This window comes from Hyla sarda, unplaced genomic scaffold, assembly GCF_029499605.1.
Source record: "Hyla sarda isolate aHylSar1 unplaced genomic scaffold, aHylSar1.hap1 scaffold_80, whole genome shotgun sequence".
Lineage (NCBI taxonomy): Eukaryota > Metazoa > Chordata > Amphibia > Anura > Hylidae > Hyla > Hyla sarda.
The window spans coordinates 113,626-132,625 of record NW_026610825.1 but is presented as its reverse complement, the minus strand read 5'-3'; the positions used below and the strand labels follow the sequence as shown (position 1 = coordinate 132,625).

At 42.6% G+C, this 19,000-nt stretch overlaps 1 protein-coding gene across 11 annotated transcripts in view; it reads left to right on the top strand.

The window, feature by feature from the left end:
- LOC130346716 (ras-GEF domain-containing family member 1A) overlaps nucleotides 1-19,000 on the top strand; it is a 471,811-nt gene that overhangs the window by 429,740 nt on the left and 23,071 nt on the right. For all 11 annotated transcript variants that reach the window (XM_056554582.1, XM_056554585.1, XM_056554583.1 and 8 more), the window contains one exon: nucleotides 14,293-14,472. In XM_056554582.1, coding sequence (XP_056410557.1) covers nucleotides 14,299-14,472 — 174 coding nt within the window. In that variant the 5' untranslated portion in view covers nucleotides 14,293-14,298. The remainder of the gene's footprint in view (nucleotides 1-14,292; nucleotides 14,473-19,000) is intronic.

The window sequence follows — 19,000 nt, the reverse complement described above, 5'->3', positions numbered from 1 at the left end:
GCATGAAGCGGCAGCCGACACGTCCCCTCAATACTGCGCTATGGCAGAGCCAGAGATTGCCGAAGGCAGCGTTCTGACTTTGCCATAGCGATGTGTTGAGGGGGCGTGTCAGCCACTGCTTTGTGCGGTGGTCAACGCGTCCTCTTCCCGCGGGCTGTCGGGGCCCCCATACAGGACAGGAGATCGCGGGGGGCCCCAGCGGTCGGACCCCCCGCGATCTGAAATGTATCCCCTATCCTTGGGATAGGGCATAAGTTTTTCAGCACTGGACTACCCCTTTAATTTACAGATCTCTTTATACCTAAATAGTAATGCATCTATCTATCAAGGCTTGTGGGGAGAAGCCAAAGAGGACTGCCCCATAGAATTGTGGTTCAGGCAGAATGGAAGTCACTTTTTAAAGGTGTTATCCAGGAATAGAAAAACAGAGCTACTTTCTTTCAAAAAAATGCTCCCCGTCTGTCTCCAGATTGGGTGTGGTTCTGCAGCTCAGTTCCATTGAAGTGAATGGAGTCAAGTTGTAATACCATACACAATTTTACCTCGAATATCGTCACTTTGCGATTTCGCGAATATTTAGAATGTAGTTATGTATATTCGTAATGACGAGTATTCGTTTTTGCTTTTTTTTGCGAATATGCAAATATTCGCCAATATCGCCACTTCCAGGAGAGGACACTGATCCCTCCCATCTTTTAGGTGAAAGATATAATCTCGCATGCGCACTATGGGAACTTCATTACGAATTTTTGCATGAAAAAAAAAAAGAGAGAGCGAACATAGCAAATATGCTATATGCGAACATAGGATGAATATCTTAGCGAAATATTGCGAATTCGATTATAGCCCCTGCCGCATCACTAGGACAGACAGGGAGCTGATTGTTAAAGAAATTAGCTCCGTTTTTCCACTAGCGCCAGTGATGACAATAATATTTAGGACCTACAGCTTGAGAAACTCCAGATAGATCTATTGGTCCTATCTGTTGAGCCATTTCTCTTACAATTAGTAAATGCCAATTTTTTTTTTCTTTACTTTGTAAAAGCTTCGGCTGTCTAATCTACTTAACGTACTCATTCTTGAATTTTTCATTATTTATACCACCTGCATAAATAATTAACAGATTTGTGAATTCATTGAAGTGAAGCATCATGTAGTACGGTAAATTTATGTCTTATTTATCAACATTAAAAAAACAGCAGAGCCTCATTCCATAATATTTCTGAGAATTGTGAGTACATTGGAAAAAATTAGTTTTTGCTCCTTCCCTAAATTTAGTCCTTGTTTTAATCGAGATGAGCTGCAAAACCAGATACAACTTATTACAGTGACCCCTCGACCTACGATGGCCCCGACATACGATAATTTCAACATGCGATGGTCTCTCAGAGGCCATCGCATGTTGAAGGCAGCATCAACATACGATGCTTTTGTATGTCGGGGCCATCGCATAAACGGCTATCCGGCAGCGCAGACTGATTCAGCTGCCACCGGATAGCCGTTTACGGTGCCCCGTGAGCTCCGCTGATGGTCACTTACCTGCCCTCGGGGCTCCGGCACGTCCTCTTTGGGATCCCCTGCATCGTCGGAGCTCTCCATTGTCGTCATCACGTCGCTGCGCACGCCGTCCCGTCATCCAATAGGAGCGGCGTGCGTAGCGACGTGATGGTGGCGACGGAGAGCGCAGATGTCGGGGAAGCAGAGGCCTTGCCGGAGCGTCGGTGACACCTCGGGGACGCCGCGACAGCGATGGAGGGCGACATCCCGGGCAGCGGTGACGATCCGGAGCGGCGGGGAAACGCGAGTACAATTTCCTCTAACAGTGGTCTACAACCTGCGGACCTCCAGATGTTGCAAAACTACAACACCCAGCATGCCCGGACAGCCAACGGCTGTCTGGTCATGCTGGGTGTTGTAGTTTTGCAACATCTGGAGGTCCGCAGGTTGTAGACCACTGTCCTATACTGTCCATTGCACGGATCCCTCAACATGCGATGGTTTCAACAAACGATGGTCCGTTTGGAACGGATTACCATCGTATGTTGAGGGACCACTGTAATAGGTGTGGCAACTTTTTTTGGAAGAAGCCATCCACGTTTTTTTTAAGCCTGAACTTCCCTTTTAACACTGTGGTGGCCACCGCAACCCCAAATTCACAGGGTACAATACTGACGCCAAGCGATTACTGTTTTCACTTATCCTATTTAGGGTAGAAGGACTTCATCACCCTCTGGCATCTCATATGTTTTCTAAAATTGCTGTAATGGTGCAGAGGGCTAGCCCAGTGTAGGGGGCATATCCCTAAAGAAAAGAGAAATAGAATTTCTTAATCTAGCCCTCTACATTCTTGGAATGAGTTGTGCACATATGTGATCATCCCATGACCAGAACAGGATTTCCTAGTAAAAGGGCACTCCGCTGCCCCAGAATTAAATGTTCCGAACGCTTAGAGCGGGGGGGGGGGGGGTTGTGACGTCACGGCCACGCCCCTTGTGACGTCACACCCCACCCCCTCAATGCAAGTCTATGCCGCCACGCCCCCTCCCATAGGCTTGCATTGAGGAGGCATGCTATGACATAATGAGGGGCGTGGTCATGACATCATGACTCCAGCCGCCCTTACCCAGCGTTCTAAACAAATGCAGGGTGCTGCACAGAGATTGCGGGGGTCCCAGTGGCAGAACCCCCATGATCAGACATTTTATGCCCTATCCTTTGAATAGGGGATAAGATGTCTGGGGAGCGGAGTACCCCTTTAAGCGACAGAAAGCGATCCTGAGAACACCCCAAATTCATAAACTATATTGAAAAAAAAAAAATGACAGACCTTGGCCAATCTGTTTAAGTTGGCATCAGCTGCTTGAGCTATTGCCCAATTATACCGTCATACACGATGACAGACTTTTCTCTAATACGCATAGCTCCGTCTTACAGTCAAAGATGGTATAGTTTTCATATGCAACCACAATCCTAGGTCCCTTGCAGTTGGGCAGAGACTCCTCGCACATCTTTCAGAGAACATTTGCTTACTGAAACGGAGCATATTTGCTGTAATCCACCTGGCGCCAGCGAGCTGTCATCTTCCAAACAGCACTTGTGTAACAAGAACTTTGATGTGGATTGAAGAGAAGGAATGATTTGGTTATTAATACAAAGAATGTCGCCATGCTAGGAATCCGCAGAATTTAATCACTGAGCATTCATTGCATTGACATATTTTTCCTGTTTTATTGCCAATGAATTTGCTTTATAGTGTGAATAGCTATATTGTCATTGACAGCACATTTGGTGTTGTCTAGTTTTGCACGTGTCACCCCATGACTAATCTCTATTTCAAATTATATAGTCAATATATATATATTATAGCCTCGGAATTTACTAGTATAACTTGTGACATTCATAAATTTAATATCTGGCCCCTAACATTCCAACATTTGCATGTTACATTAGGAATTTTCTTATGACTCTGTTTGCCTCTACTACATAAACACATATTTTTAAGAGGCTCGGTCCTGAATTATGAAATAAGGAAAGCTTAGGGGTGATAAGAAGAATATTACAGTTATATTTTTTATGCTTTTGTTTAAGATTTTTAAAGTTGTTTTTTTTTCTTTAAGACAATCATTTTTTTTTATTATAACCAAGCTCACCAAAACCCATGTAAATAAGACTTCTTTATTCAACTTAAACACAACACGTTTCAAACCTGTTCTAGGCTCTTTGTCAGGTGATCCATCACCTGATTAAGGGTCCAGTATGGGTTCGAAACATGTTAAAGTGGAATAAGGAACTTTGTTTTTCTCACTTATAGAAATGTGCCTTGAGTACTGCCCTGAGCACATTCTGGTAAGCTGAATTTATCCACGTACTTATCCCCATACCAGATGTGCCACCCCAGGGGCACGTCTCTATTTTCTGTTTCTTTAGATATATTAGGAAGAGGGGACATGGTAGTCATATTGATAGACAGTAGTAGAGAATTCTATCTAGTACAGTATAATAAGTGGAATACAATAGTCTGGGATGGATAAGAAGATGGATTGTTTCCCATTTCTTCTCAAAGGGTTACCCCATTTACTACACCAGAACAGTGGGTGTAAAGCCAACTTTACTGTTTGCCAAACTAAACTAGTCCTGGTACTCTCAATAGTACTTGAACTTACTTGCTTAGCTGACTTGCTAAGAATCTGCATATCTTTGAATGACCAATACAGTAAAAAAGCAAAAGTATCAGACAAAAAAAAAACTTTGTAGTAGGCGCGTAACTATAGGGGGTGCAGAGGTGGCAGTTGTACCAGGGCCCCAAGGCACCTCTGCTACATAACAAGACACCAATAATATAATAAACCACAGAACCATTTTTTCATGTTTTTACCAGACATTGCTAAAGCCTAAACCATAAATGTTGCATATGTAGAAAGCTACAAAATGCAATGGCATCTGAGGTGAGAGAAACATTGGCGCTATTACTGTATGAAACCTGTAAATTGAATGACTAATGAAGTGTACGGCGCTGAATGCCTATTCTGAGCTGTGTCTTACGTAATCCGACTTTATGTCATAACATACAATCATCAGGAATCCTAAGTAACCATTCTAGGCATGTTTTACCTTGAGTACTTGTCTTGGAGTCTTTTCTTGTATAAGTAGCTTGGAATGCTTGAATTTTATAGCACATTCCAATGAAGAAGAACCCAAACACGGCACCCTGTTTTTGTCATACTGTGTACGCGTTGCCTTTATCTTTATCATTGCACATTAAATTGTGAGTATTTCCACAGGTTTAAAGTAAAGCTGTAAAGTAGTGTCAAAAAGAGGATTAGTGGATCTAAAGCCAAGATTAAGCTATGGATTTCCAGCACTTCCAAGCTACTGTACCCATTACTTGTTCATTGAACACTTTAACCCTATAAAGGACATATGGATGGGGTGTGCATTCTAAACGTGCAGTTCATACGAGTGCCCTTGTGTAGAAGGTAGAAGAAATCTATATAAGAATTCTTCTCCATAGGTAATGCAATAGATGTGAACTACACAAAATGGGGAGTAACTGGCAAATAAACAAACAGAAGGCCATTGTAACTTGATGCAGACTGTGGGACAGCTGTAATCCTCGCCATCAGATGATATGGTCTGGAAAAGCTGCAAGTGAACACATATGGTATTACAAGGCACTATATGAATTCTCCTTGCTCTGGCTCATATAGGTGTATATAGAAGCCCCTTTATGAGCCATAGCAAAGTATTCTATATGGACAACACCAATTGTCACCCCAATGTACGTTTCAATTTCCCCCTATAATACTGTAACTGTGGGTGTATAGTGCTTTTTGTCCTTTTTGATGGGCCATTCTGATTTAGCTTTTTTTCATTCCTGTCATGTAACCATGACAAGGGGTCATCCTCTATGTCCAAGGGAAAGAAGGTTTCAGCATCATCACAGACTGGGATTCTTTACTGTAAGAGCAGTGAGACTATGGAACTCTCTGCCACATGATGTTGTGATGGTTGATTTATTGAATACATTCAATACGGGCCTGAATTCTTTCCCTGAATAATATAATATTACAAATTATGGGTTACTATATTTCAGGGATTTGTTCTGACATATTTGAAATTGGGAAGGAATTTTTTCCCCCTAGTACTGTATAGGGCAAATGAGGCGCACTTACTCTGGATCAAAACAGTAGCATTTCAGGCTGGCCTTGAAAATTTTTTATATTTTTTTAACCTTATCAACTACTTGTTGTTGTTACTATGTGAATGTAAGATTTCGAGTATTTCTGCCCATTGTAAATGACTTGTTGAACTCTCATTTACTTTGCTGGTACTATAATACACTGTCGATTTTCTGCCTCTAATTTTACAGCAAAACAACTGCAGCATAACTGCCTAATGTGAGCATACCCTTAGTCACACATACTTTGTTCAAGCATAAAATACACTGCTCCACTGTTTAAAGCCATTGCGTAACAAGAACAATTTATTTTACGGCCGACTCCGCTACCATAGTTGTTTGTACCATAAACACAGGCAAGGGACATTTCTGTGGGAACTCTAGTGTTATGTTCTAGTGGGTTTTTTTTCGGGAGTGCTCATATTTTCTCTGATGCATTGGAGGAGGTTCAAAACCACAGTCTTAATGTCCTTTTATTCTTTGATGATAAAAAAAAGTCTGGGAAATACAGACATTTCTTTATATTACCAATGATTCTACTCCATGTAAGATCTGGCAGTTATCAGGCATTCTTTCATAGTGATTAACACCACTGTATTGGTGAATTGGTGAGGTCCATATTACTAGAACCCCACCACGAGCTCTATGTGGTCGCTGAGCCACATGGTCCCACCTTACCATATATGTTGTATAATACTTGTTTCATTTCAATAGGAGGCTCATAAAACTTATCAAAGTGTCCTTTTTGTCACAAAGCACTCTTACCTCCTCCTGAGCACGACATCATTTCCCTGCACATTACATTGTATGACTGCATTGTTGAGTTGTTCTACATGCGTTGGCTGAGCCACTTGATAAAGCAGCTTTTGTATGTGGAAATCTGTAAGGACATTAGTAAGTGAATGGAGTGTACTGACTAACAATAAAAGCTGCCAAATATGGAACAGGCACACAAAGTACTCTGGTCTTAAACCTCACTTTATGGGTTTTTATGAAAATGACTTAATAGCCGCACACACCCAAAAAACAAGCCACTCTGCCTGACCGCATTGTTGCTCGCTCACTTAGCCCTAAGCCTCCAATTACAGTTTTAGATTTGGTGCAAAGGGCGCTACTTAGTGTTCAGCCCTGTTGGGATAGTCTGTCTCTGCAGAACACCTCACAATTCCTTGTAAACAAGTAGCCCACAGGGAGGTACCTGCAGCCTCATCTCTGAGATACATGATGTTCCTCAGATCCTGAAGATGCGTCAATCCAGAAACTCAAAACACATCTTCCAAGTTTATGATTAGGATCCCGGCCAAGAGTCTGAAGCCTTGACACACCTTGTACATCTACTTATTTTCAATAAGGAGAATGCCTAATATGTAACCTACATTACACTGAATTCCCACCCAGGATTTTGGTCGGCATTTGGAACTCCTTTTGGTCTTCATTCTGGTCAGTATTTTAGCCAAAACCAGGATTGAAACCGACACAGGGAAAAACTATCATGGAAAGATTTGCACATGTTCTGTATTTTGGACCCACTCCTAGTTTTGGTTAAAAAAAAATACTAACCACATACGGACCAAAATGAGGAGCAAATTTAGACCAAAATACTCTGTGTGAACCCACCTTGTCTTGGCGGTAAATCTAAAGTGACTTTATGAAACCTAGATATATATACCAGTGCAACAATATGCACAACATGTGCACAACATGTCACAATGCCACATTACATTGTTACATCATTGGGTGGGTTGCAGCACAGTAATGTGAACCCAACGTGGCTGTCACCAAGATGCAAACGTAATGGATTTTTGGATGCTAGATAGACCTAGTTCACATAAATGTTGGATATACATTCGGTGAATCTGTTGTAATGACAGGACATGAGCCGAAATAATAATATTGCAAATCATTTTTTTCTCCGCTCAAATCCTGCAAAACAACAGACACCAGATGGAAACCGGTCAGACCCCATGCAAAGTCAATAGGACCCATTGGTGTCTGTTGTATAAATTTGCCATCATAGGATTCGATGTAAGTTACTTGTGAACTGTCTGCAATTTGCAGAAAAAGCGCAACCCCAAGTCACCTTATAGACCAAGACTAGATCAGAACATGGAAGCCTAATCTGTTATAGGTGTGCACTGCTTTATCCCATAAAGAATGTTGAATATCTTACATAACTAAGGATGGAGGTACACACCTTTTTAATACGCAAAATGTAAAAATGTGGGAGCGGTCAATAACTGTCCAATAAAATGGTAGTAAATATGATTCACATTTCAAGTACATAAAAGAATATATATTAAGGGTTGTCACAGCAGGTTGTGCAAAATGACAAAGTGGCCTGACTTATATTGACCCTTAAAATATGGATTAAAGGGATACTCTGCCCCTAGACATCTTATCCCCTATCCAAAGAATAGGGGATAAGATGTCTTATCGCGGAGGTTCCGCCGCTGGGGACCCCTGCGATCTGAGCTGCGGCACCCCAGACATCTGATGCACAGAGCAAACTTCGCTCCGTGCCAGATGACTCGTGACTAGAGATGAGCGAACTTACAGTAAATTCGATTCGTCACGAACTTCTCGGCTCGGCAGTTGATGACTTTTCCTGCATAAATTAGTTCAGCTTTCCGATGCTCCGGTGGGCTGGAAAATGTGGATACAGTCCTAGGAGACTCTTTGTATAAATGCATCCACCTTTTCCAGCCCACCGGAGCACCTGAAGGCTGAACTAATTTACGCAGGAAAAGACATCAACTGCCGAGCCGAGAAGTTTGCGACGAATCGAATTTACTGTAAGTTCGCTCATCTCTACTCGTGACGTCACGGCCATGCCGTCATGTGTCTCCGGTGCTGAACCCGATGCTCTAAACGAACGCCGGGTGCAGCACGGTCAGACATCTTATCTCCTATCCTTTGGATAGGGGATAAGATGTCTAGGAGCGGAGTACCCCTTTAAGTAAGTCTGCATTATTCAGCTCTAATTTCCATGTTTCGAACCATCATTCAGCACCATGTTTCGGACCCGTACTGGGTTATTCATCAGGTTATGGATCACCTGACACAGTAAGGCAGCAAAGAGTAAGAGTGACCATACATGTAGCTTTTTTATTGACCCAGTTTTTGGACCAAGTTAAAAAAAAAGCACAAAGTTTGCAGGCACCCATCACTCTCAGATCAGTCACACATTGGCCCTCATTTACTTAGAAAATCGGGTTGTAAGTCTATGTTGCTTTCTTACCCCACTGCTTTTTTCCCCTGGTATTTATTATTATGTTGCATCCTGTTTGTCGCACTGGGTTTTGTTGGTTTTGGTTTCCAACTCCTCTGAGCTGTCTGGAAAAAATCCACAACAATACAACAAATTCGGGTTGGAAACCTTAATAAATACATGGGAAAGCTCAGAAATGTCGGGTAACGCCCCTTTTTCGGGTTTGGGAGAATCCACATCGGGTCTGTCAGGAAAAAATGTCGCATCGTGTCGCAGACTGGCGCACGATGTCTGCGACATGGCGCAGACAAAGATGCGACAAAAAAAACAGACAAAAGAGGTCGGGTTTAGAATAGTAAATGAGGGCCAGAGTTTTGTGAATAACAAAGTCGGCTTTAATAGAACTCCAGAGGGTCTGAGTGCTAGAATGTGGCACTGTTAGGCTATGCGGTGCTATAGAATTAACATATATGACAAAGTAATCTGTACATTCCACTAAGTATTATATTAAGAAACTCAGGTCACCCGCCTAATATACATGATGAGACGCGATGCTGCACTCACTAATAGCCTGTCATAACTCTCCAATTAGGTGGTGAAAGTAATTGATGCCCGAAAACCTCACTGCCAACTACTATTAATAAGAGATACTTTGTATTACACTGTAGAAACATGTACGATGTAAAAATTTGTCTTAAGTATGATGGTCACAATATATTCCAAAGGAAGAAGACAGAACACTGGGATCTCTTTTCGTTTTTGCATATCCTTGAGATACAGTATACCTGGTTCAGACCTCGAGGAAGTTATTTATAGCCAGTCTATAAATATGCAATTGTCTAGAGACATAATGTAGGCAGACTGGTAGGAGAATGGAATACATTATTGTTTCTGAGTCACCAATATAAACAGAGAGTAAGCTGTCATCCTGTAGGGTAGTGGTCTTCAACCTGCGGACCTCCAGATGTTGCAAAACTACAACTCCCAGCATGCCCGGACAGCCAACGGCTGTCCGGGCATGCTGGGAGTTGTAGTTTTGCAACATTTGGAGGTCCGCAGGTTGAAGACCACTGCTGTAGGGTATGCTGATCATCATACTGACTATAAGGTCCATCAAACATAGATATAGGGGTACATTTCCGAGACTTTTGTTTGGAGGGTCTGTGTATTTATATTCTTATGTAATGAATAAAGAGTAGGATATCAGATTTTATGTGTAAAACAATATCTCTTACTATGGAGGTACCACCTGAACATTATCATTGTTGGTGTAGTTCAACCTGGGAATACAGTACTGTTAGGCTGGGTTCACACTACGTTTTGTCCCATACAGGAGCGCATACGGCAGGGGGGAGCTAAAAGCGCATACGGCGCAAAAATGAGCCGACCGGACCGAACGTTTCACTCCGGTCGGCTCATTGAAATGAATGACATACGGGAGTGCATACGGTCACATACGGGAGCGCAAGCTTTTAGCTCCCCCCTGCCGTATGCGCTCCCGTATGGGACAAAAGGTAGTGTGAACCCACCCTTATCCAGGACTGTTTAACATGTTGGATCCGGCAAACAACCTCAAGTCTAGTTCACATGGGTAAAATCCACATGGTTTTTTAAATGGAAATAACACCTATTTGCCACTGATTTCAATGAGGGGAAGAGGAAAAAAATTAGATTTTTCAAATCTGCATAGCTTTTTTCATGCAGAAAAATAAGTAACATGTCACCTCTTCCTTGTGGTCCTACAGTACAGTGAATTATTTGGGAGCTTTAAAGAGTACCTGTCATCAAACCATATTTTCTGAACTAACTCAGATTATATTCCCTAACTACTCCTAACACCCTTCCTTCTCTTAATTTTTTTCCCCAAGCCTTAAAAAGCTGTGTATCATGCCTTTCCCCTTGCTCACATAGTGTGAGCTCCCGGAAGGATAAAGTGGGCGTTCACCAGCAGACGCAATGTCACAGAAGCCTGCGAGAGCTGTGCCTCACCATGTCCCCCACACTCATCCAGAGTTTGGTTTCCTGCAGGCCGGAAGGAGACCAAACTAACTGTTGGACTTGCACAGGGAAAAGAACAGAGCCACGTAGTGTCCGTTTTTTCGATCACATTAAAAACATATCAGGGTTGAGAATTTTAACAGCAAGGAAATAGCAAAGTCTCTTATAATTAAATATGGAACAATATACACTGCTCCAAAAAATGCTGTTGTGCAAATGGAATGGACAACAGGTGTAAATTATAGGCAATTAGCAAGACACCCACAATAAAGGAGTGGTTCTGCAGGTGGTCACCACAGATCACTTCTCAGTTCCTATGGTTCCTGGCTGATATTTTGGTCACTTTTGAGTATTGGCGGTGCTTTCACTCTAGGGTAGACGGAGTCTACAACCCGCACAAGTGGCTCAGGTAGTGCAGTTCATCCAGGATGGCACATCAATGCGAGCTGTGGCAAGAAGGTTTTCTGTGTCTGTCAGCATAGTGTCCAGAGGATGGAGGCGCTACCAGGAGACCGGTCAGTACATCAGGAGACATGGAGGAGGCCGTAGGAGGGCAACAACGCAGTAGGAGGACTGCTACCTCTGCCTTTGTGCTAGGAGCAGCACTGCCAGAGCCCTGCAAAATTATCTCCAGCAGGCCACAAATGTGCATGTGTCCATTCAGACGGTCAGAAACAGACTCCATGAGGGTGGTATGAGGGCCCTCTGGCGCCCTGTGCTCTTCACAGATGAAAGCAGATTCACACTGAGCACATGTGACAGACGCAACAGAGTCTGGAGACGCTGTGGAGAACGTTCAGCTGCCTGCAACATCCACCAGCATGACTGGTTTGGTAATGGGTCAGTAACGGTGTGGGGTGGCATTTCTTTGGGGGGCCACACAGCCCTCCATGTGCTTGCCAGAGGTAGCCTGACTGCCATTAGGTACCAAGATGAGATCCTCAGACCCCTTGTGAGACCATATGCTGGTGCGGTTGGCCCTGGGTTCCTCCTAATGCAAGACAATGCTAGACCTCATGTGGCTGGAGTGTGTCAGCAGTTCCTGCAAGAGGAAGGCCTTGTTGCCATGGACTGGCCCGCCCATTCCCCAGACCTGAAACCAATTGAGCACATCTGGGACATCATGTCTCGCTCCATCCACCAACACCACGTTCCACCACTTACTGTCCAGGAGTTGGCGGATGCTTTAGTCCAGGTCTGGGAGAACATCCCTCAGGAGACCATCCACCACCTCATCAGGAGCATGCCCAGGCATTGTAGGGAGGTCATACGGGCATGTGGAGCCCACACACACTACTTAGCCTCATTGTGACTTGTTTTAAGGATATTGCATCAAAGTTGGATCAGCCTGTAGTGTGGTTTTCCACTTTGATTTTGAGTGTGACTCCATATCCAGACCTCCATGGGTTGATAAATTTGATTTTTGTGTGATTTTGCTATCAGCACATTCAACTATGTAAAGACGAAAGTATTTCATACGATTAGTTCATTCATTCAGATCTAGGATTCAGATCTATCTTTTTTTTTTGAGCAGTGTATTAAAAGTTTAGTTTGGTGACAGGTACTCTTTAATAAAAAAGATTAAAAAAAAAAAAAAAAAAAACAGCACTGAAATCTACATTGTGATTCTGTGTTGTTTTTTCTGTGGAATTTTCAGTGCAATTGTAGTCTGTGTTAACAAGCCCTAAAGGTGCCTATGATCCACAATGACACAGAAGAGAAACACTATATTCGTGTAGGCTTCTTTTTTTTGTAGTTTAGCATTGACTATCGTTAGACAAAAATTCCACAGACAGGTTGGTGAAAAACACAAGCTGTTGTGTTCCTCGGCTGTAAATAGCAACGTGCCATGGTGCTCATAAACAAAACTCCGGTCCTGACCTTGGACTATAAGGTTCATTATTTACTGTAACCAGACGACATTCCGTCCTCTTCTGAATGAAAGCAGACTGAACTCCTTCTGGGTATTTTCAGCGTATAAACTACAATCCATGTCATAGCTGAAGTCACATTTTCGCCATCATCAGTAAACAAGATACTGTAGAATGTTCTAGTATCTCAGGTTCCAATGAAGCGCCTTAGAAGGTGGAATGCTGTGGGACAAGACATTCTCAGACATATTACATGTAGTATTCTCTGTAGCACTCAAGGGGACCTTCAAGGAATTTGTGATAGGGGACAAAGATGTTCTCGCTGTTATTAGGGACATTCTGTTCTCACTGACTCAACATCGATGATCATTTTTTGAGCAGTTTTACTGATACTTCAAAACATGAGTTTAAGACGAGCTATGTGTTTGGTTGGAGCTAAGTAGGCCCTTCATATTTGGAATTTTGCTTCTTCCTATGGAGATACATGAACACATTTATTCAGAACATTTTGAGGCTTACTATGCTTTGTATGTTTTCTCTTTAGCAGAATATTTAGCAACATATTTTTTACATGTGCATTTCCGTCAGTAAAAGCTTACGCTAACACCATTTATACAGCCTATGATGATTTTATATATCATCGCTCCCCAGTGGGCTGTCAGTCTAATTGTGTCCCCCACATTAGGTCCAATTCTTTAGAACGCTTATTGAGCTAATCATGTCCTTGGTTTGTGGGAGGGAACCCAACTTCCTAGGGGACATCATGTAAACCTGGGGGGGGGGGGGGGGGATAAAAATTCCATGCATGGTTATATGGCTGGTTAGGTGGGCTTACAACCAAAAACCATATTTTTTACAAGTCTCTTTGGGTGAACACACACAATCAGGTTGTGTTGCATTGCAGTTTATACAGTAACTACATCAAGTCAGTTTCCAATGAAAGAATCTAACTGCAGTATTGGAAACGGCAATGCAAAAGCAATGTAACCAGAATGTTGTCTAGATGTTTGTTACTTATTATTAAGCAGTTCCACCCTACTGAATCAGGCACCACCAATGTCTTGGCACCCAGAGTTTGTTCCCTCTACAAATCATAATATTACCGGTAATCGTATTGTACGTTACCTTGTATATAAAGCTGTTATTTGACATGTTATGTAAGTACTATTTAACAGTAATAACATAGGTCTTGAATTATCTTTGCAGTATGGCAATTGTGGCTCTGTACAATTGTATTATTTAGGCCAATGTAGGGCACTGTTATTTGGGCACTAGCAGTTATGATGATTATGATAATTAGACACTGAGCTGTAAAAGTTGTCTGTACATTGTATAATAGGACATCATATGGGTGGCAGGGATGCCAACTGCAGGTATTGCACAGGGAGCAGTGCAAGGGTAGGTTATCCATGTAGTCACAGTTGCTGCCTCTATGTGCTCTCGTTTACTATGTATGATCTGATGATAATTTTTCTTAATCAGAATTTCAGCGACAAGAAGTAGATTTGTCCTAACTGGCTTTTCTTTCTGCCTCCTAGGAAAGCATGCCACAGACACCAATATTTCCCAGCATGCTTGGCACTGCCTGTAGTGGACAGGTACAGCCGGAGATGGGGGAGCAATGTGGAGATCCAGTATATCAAGATGGATGTTTGGTGTCTGGGTCCTTGGAAGCCTTGATTGAACGTCTGGTGCCTACGGTGGATTACTATCCGGATGTAAGTGAAGTTGTTTATTTCTATACATTTGATACTGTTTCTATGATCTGTTTTATATGTTTTGTGTGTTCATGTACTAATGAAGTCCTGAACATTTATATGATGCCATTCTGGACTTCAGGGCACGGTCAGGGCATGGATTTTGCATACTGGTCCATTTCTGGTACTTCTGCTTCATTTTTGAACCCGTGCAGTGTCCTGGACATATTGCAATGTGCAATGTCTTCTAATATCCCCACGCTGCCTAAAACATTGTAGTTCATCCTTCATGTCATGACATATTTTGCTCTGTGACTCTTTGAACAGCTCCTTTGTTTATTGGGCCCCTTGTTTATCCCTTGTTTTCTGCGCTTCTCAGAACAGTATGTGCCATCTCGGGACCCGGTCTACAAATATCCCATGAATAGGAAAGGTCAGAGGCTTTTCTCTAAGACAATCAAATCCCTACCCACAAGCAGCAATAACCCTGTTCCAAATTGTCTCCTGCCGCCCCTTTTTTTATCACATGTGATGATGTTGCTAGGAAACTATGAGATTTATGGTTCTTTTAGTGATTCCAATACACTGCTTCATTAACGTAACAAGGATCTGGAAACAAGTGGTGAGCCTGCTAGGAAGAGCAACACATTCTAAGGGTGCATTCACACATGCCGAGTCCTTCGCGAATTTGAAGTTGTGGATATTACAAGGCAATAACCTTAATGACATGCCAATCCAAAATACGGAAGAATTTGCTTGTAAAATCTACAGTTGCGAATCAGCAACCTTACAGTATATCCGCTATGGATACCATGTATGGGAATTTACTATAATGGGGAAAATATACAAAACTGCCTTTTTGTGTGTTTGTGTGCAAACTGCACCAGATTTGGTGGAAAAGTGGTCAACAACATATTTTTTAAAGTAATTTTGCCTTGTTTGCACCATGAAAGACATTTTTATTTAAAGGGGCGTGGCTTAAAGGGGTACTCCCCTGGAAAACATTTTCTTTCCAATCAACCGGTGTCAGGAAGTTAAACAGATTTGTAAATTACTTCTATTAAAAAAATCTCAATCCTTCCAGTACTTATCAGCTGCTGTATACTATAGAGGAAGTTCTTTTCTTTTTGAATTACCTTTCAGTCTGACCACAAGTACTCTCTGCTGACACCTCTGTCAATTTTAGGAACTGTTTAGAGTAGGAGCAAACCTCTCTTGCTCTGGACAGTTCCTGACATAGACAGAGGTGTCAGCAGAGAGCACTTGTTGTCAGGCAGAAAGGCAATTCGAAAAGAACTTTCTGTGGAGCATACAGCAGCTGATAAGTACTGGAAGGATTTGGATTTTTTAATAGAGGTCATTTCCAAATCTGTTTAACTTTCTGGCACCAGTTGATTTAAAAGAAAATGTTTTCCAGTGGAGCACCCCTTTAAATTGCACCAAATTTTCTAAAGTCTACGACCTAAAAAAAATACCTCAGAGGTGGCGTACACCTCAGTGTAAACTGTGCCACGTTTTTATACAAGCTAAGACACCTTTAAAAATCTCGCACAATCTTAGGGTATGATCACACTATGTAATTCCCGTGGAATTCCGTGGGCAGAATGCCGTGAACGGAATTACGTGCTGTGAACATAAACATCAGTGTGAAAGGGTCTTCCGCGAGACCCGTTCACACTGCGGAATTTCAGTGGCGGACAATGAAATTGTTCCGCGCAAAGAAAGAACATGTTAATTCTTTGCGCGGAAGTCAGCGAACACTGCATAGCTGTCAATGGTGATGGCGCAGTGCCGCGCAGTCCTACCGCCATAATGGAATCTCCGCTCGCGGAATTCTGCGAGCAGAGATTCCGTTCATTATCCGTAGTGTGAACATACCCTTAGACTGTCTAGTTTTAGTAAAATTAGGCAAGTTACTGAATATGTCCCCCAATGTTCCTCCTAAAGGAGAGTGCAAAAATGTGTGGGGAGACTTGTGAATCGAATTCTAGAACAGCAGTGAATACTGACAAGTAGGGGAGAAGGAGACGCTCAGGATCTGTAGAAAGTTCTACAGCTAACTGTATAGGAACTGTGATGGTTTCATAAGAGGTAGTCCTACTAATAAATAATGCCATACTAGTACAGTGAGGGAAAAGACAAATGATGAAAGAGCATTGCGAATTAAGAAGCTATTTCTTTGCTGAACGCATAGAGCAGCCCTCAGCAGTGAGAAAGCCCATTGAAGTCACAGGGGAGAAAGCGTGGCCAGGGTTTGTTACGCTGACTGTGGGAAAAAAGCATTTTAAAGCAAACAAACTGGAAGAAAACACGCACTGCGGTGAGGAGCCAAGACAAATTCAGACAGAAGTGTTATTTCATGCCAGCAGCGTTGTTATCCCACACATTGAGAGGAGCCGGTCCCTAAGGGCGAGTTACAGGTGTAATGCAAACATTATTTTATCCCAGAATCCTTCACTGCACCCTTTATCAGAAGTCAGAAGCTGGATGGCAGGACTGGCAAGTCACGACTTTCCCTTAGGCTGCTGAAGTAACCTAAAGTATTACTTTCCAAAAAGGTTTATTCAGCAAAATACAGAAATGTATTCACTTCACCAGAGTTCTGTATCTTATCATTGTCATAAAACTCCTGAATTGTCTACTTTAATAATAACTAATATCGCCATTGTTATTGGTCCCATCGGGGTAGGGTTGCCACCTGGCTGGTATTTTACCAGCCCAGCCAGTATTTTGGCCACCCTGCCGGTATTTTTATATTAAAAATACCGGCAATGCAATGACCGGTATTTATCCAACCAATCCTCTAATTCCCGGAATGTTGCACCATAACCTATACCAGTGTTTCCCAACCAGAGTGCCTCCAGCTGCTGCAAAACTACAACTCCCAGCATGGCCGGACAGCCGTTGGCTGTCCGGCCATGCTGGGAGTTGTAGTTTTGCAACAGCTGTAGGCACCCCTGGTTGGGAAACACTGATCTAGACTATATACTACTATATAGTCCAACATGCTGGGAGTTGTAGTATTGCCACCCCTTGTTGTGAAACACTGATCTATACTATATACTACTAAATAGTCTAACATGCTGGGAATTGTAGTTTTGCAACAGCTGGAGGCACCCCTGGTTGGGAAAAGCTGATCTAGACTATATAGTCCAACATGCTGGGAGTTGTAGTTTTGCCACAGCTGGAGGCACCCCTGGTTGGGAAACACTGATCTATACTATAAACTACTAAATAGTCTAACAGGCTGAGAGTTGTAGTTATGCAACAGTTGGAGGCACCCCTGGTTGGGAAACGCTGGTCGAGACTATATACTACTATATAGTCCAACATGCTGGGAGTTGTAGTTTTGCCACAGCTGGAGGCACCCCTGGTTGGGAAATACTGATCTATACTACATACTACTAAATAGTCTAAGATGCTGGGAGTTGTAGTTTTGCAACAGCTGGAGACACCCCTGGTTGGGAAACACTGATCTATACTATATACTACTAAATAGTCTAACACGCTGGGAGTTGTAGTTTTGCAACAGCTGGAGGCACTCTAGTTGGGAAACACCGATCTATACTATATACTACTATATAGTCCAACATGCTGGGAGTTGTAGTTTTGCAACAGCTGGAGGCACCCCTGGTTGGGAAACACTGATCTAGACTATATACTACTATATAGTCCAACATGCTGGGAGTTGTAGTTTTGCCACAGCTGGAGGCACCCCTGGTTGGGAAACACTGATCTATACTATATACTACTAAATAGTCTAGCATGCTGGGAGTTGTAGTTTTGCAACAGCTGGAGACACCCCTGGTTGGGAAACACTGATCTATACTATATACTACTAAATAGTCTAGCATGCTGGGAGTTGTAGTTTTGCAACAGCTGGAGGCACCCCTGGTTGGGAAACGCTGATCTAGACTATATACTTCTATATAGTCCAACATGCTGGGAGTTGTAGTTTTGCAACAGCTGGAGGCAACCCTGGTTGGGAAACACTGATCTATTCTATATACTACAATATAGTCCAACATGCTGGGAGTTGTAGTTTTGCCACAGCTGGAGGCGCCCCTGTTGGGAAACACTAATGGTCTATACTATACTATAGACCATATGACCATAGACTATAATGGTCTATACTATACTGCCTGATCTATACTATATACTACTAAATAGTCCAACATGCTGGGAGTTGTAGTTTTGCCACAGCTGGAGGCGCCCCTGGTTGGGAAACACTGATCTATACTATATACTACTAAATAGTCTAACATGCTGGGAGTTGTAGTTTTGCAACAGCTGGAGGCACTCTACTTGGGAAACACTGATCTATACTATATACTACTAAATAGTCTAACATGCTGGGAGTTGTAGTTTTGCAACAGCTGGAGGCACTCTAGTTGGGAAACACTGATCTATACTATATACTGCTATATAGTCTAACATGCTGGGAGTTGTAGTTTTGCAACAGCTGGAGGCACTCTAGTTGGGAAACACTGATCTATACTATATACTGCTCTATAGTCTAATATGCTGGGAGTTGTAGTTTTGCAACAGC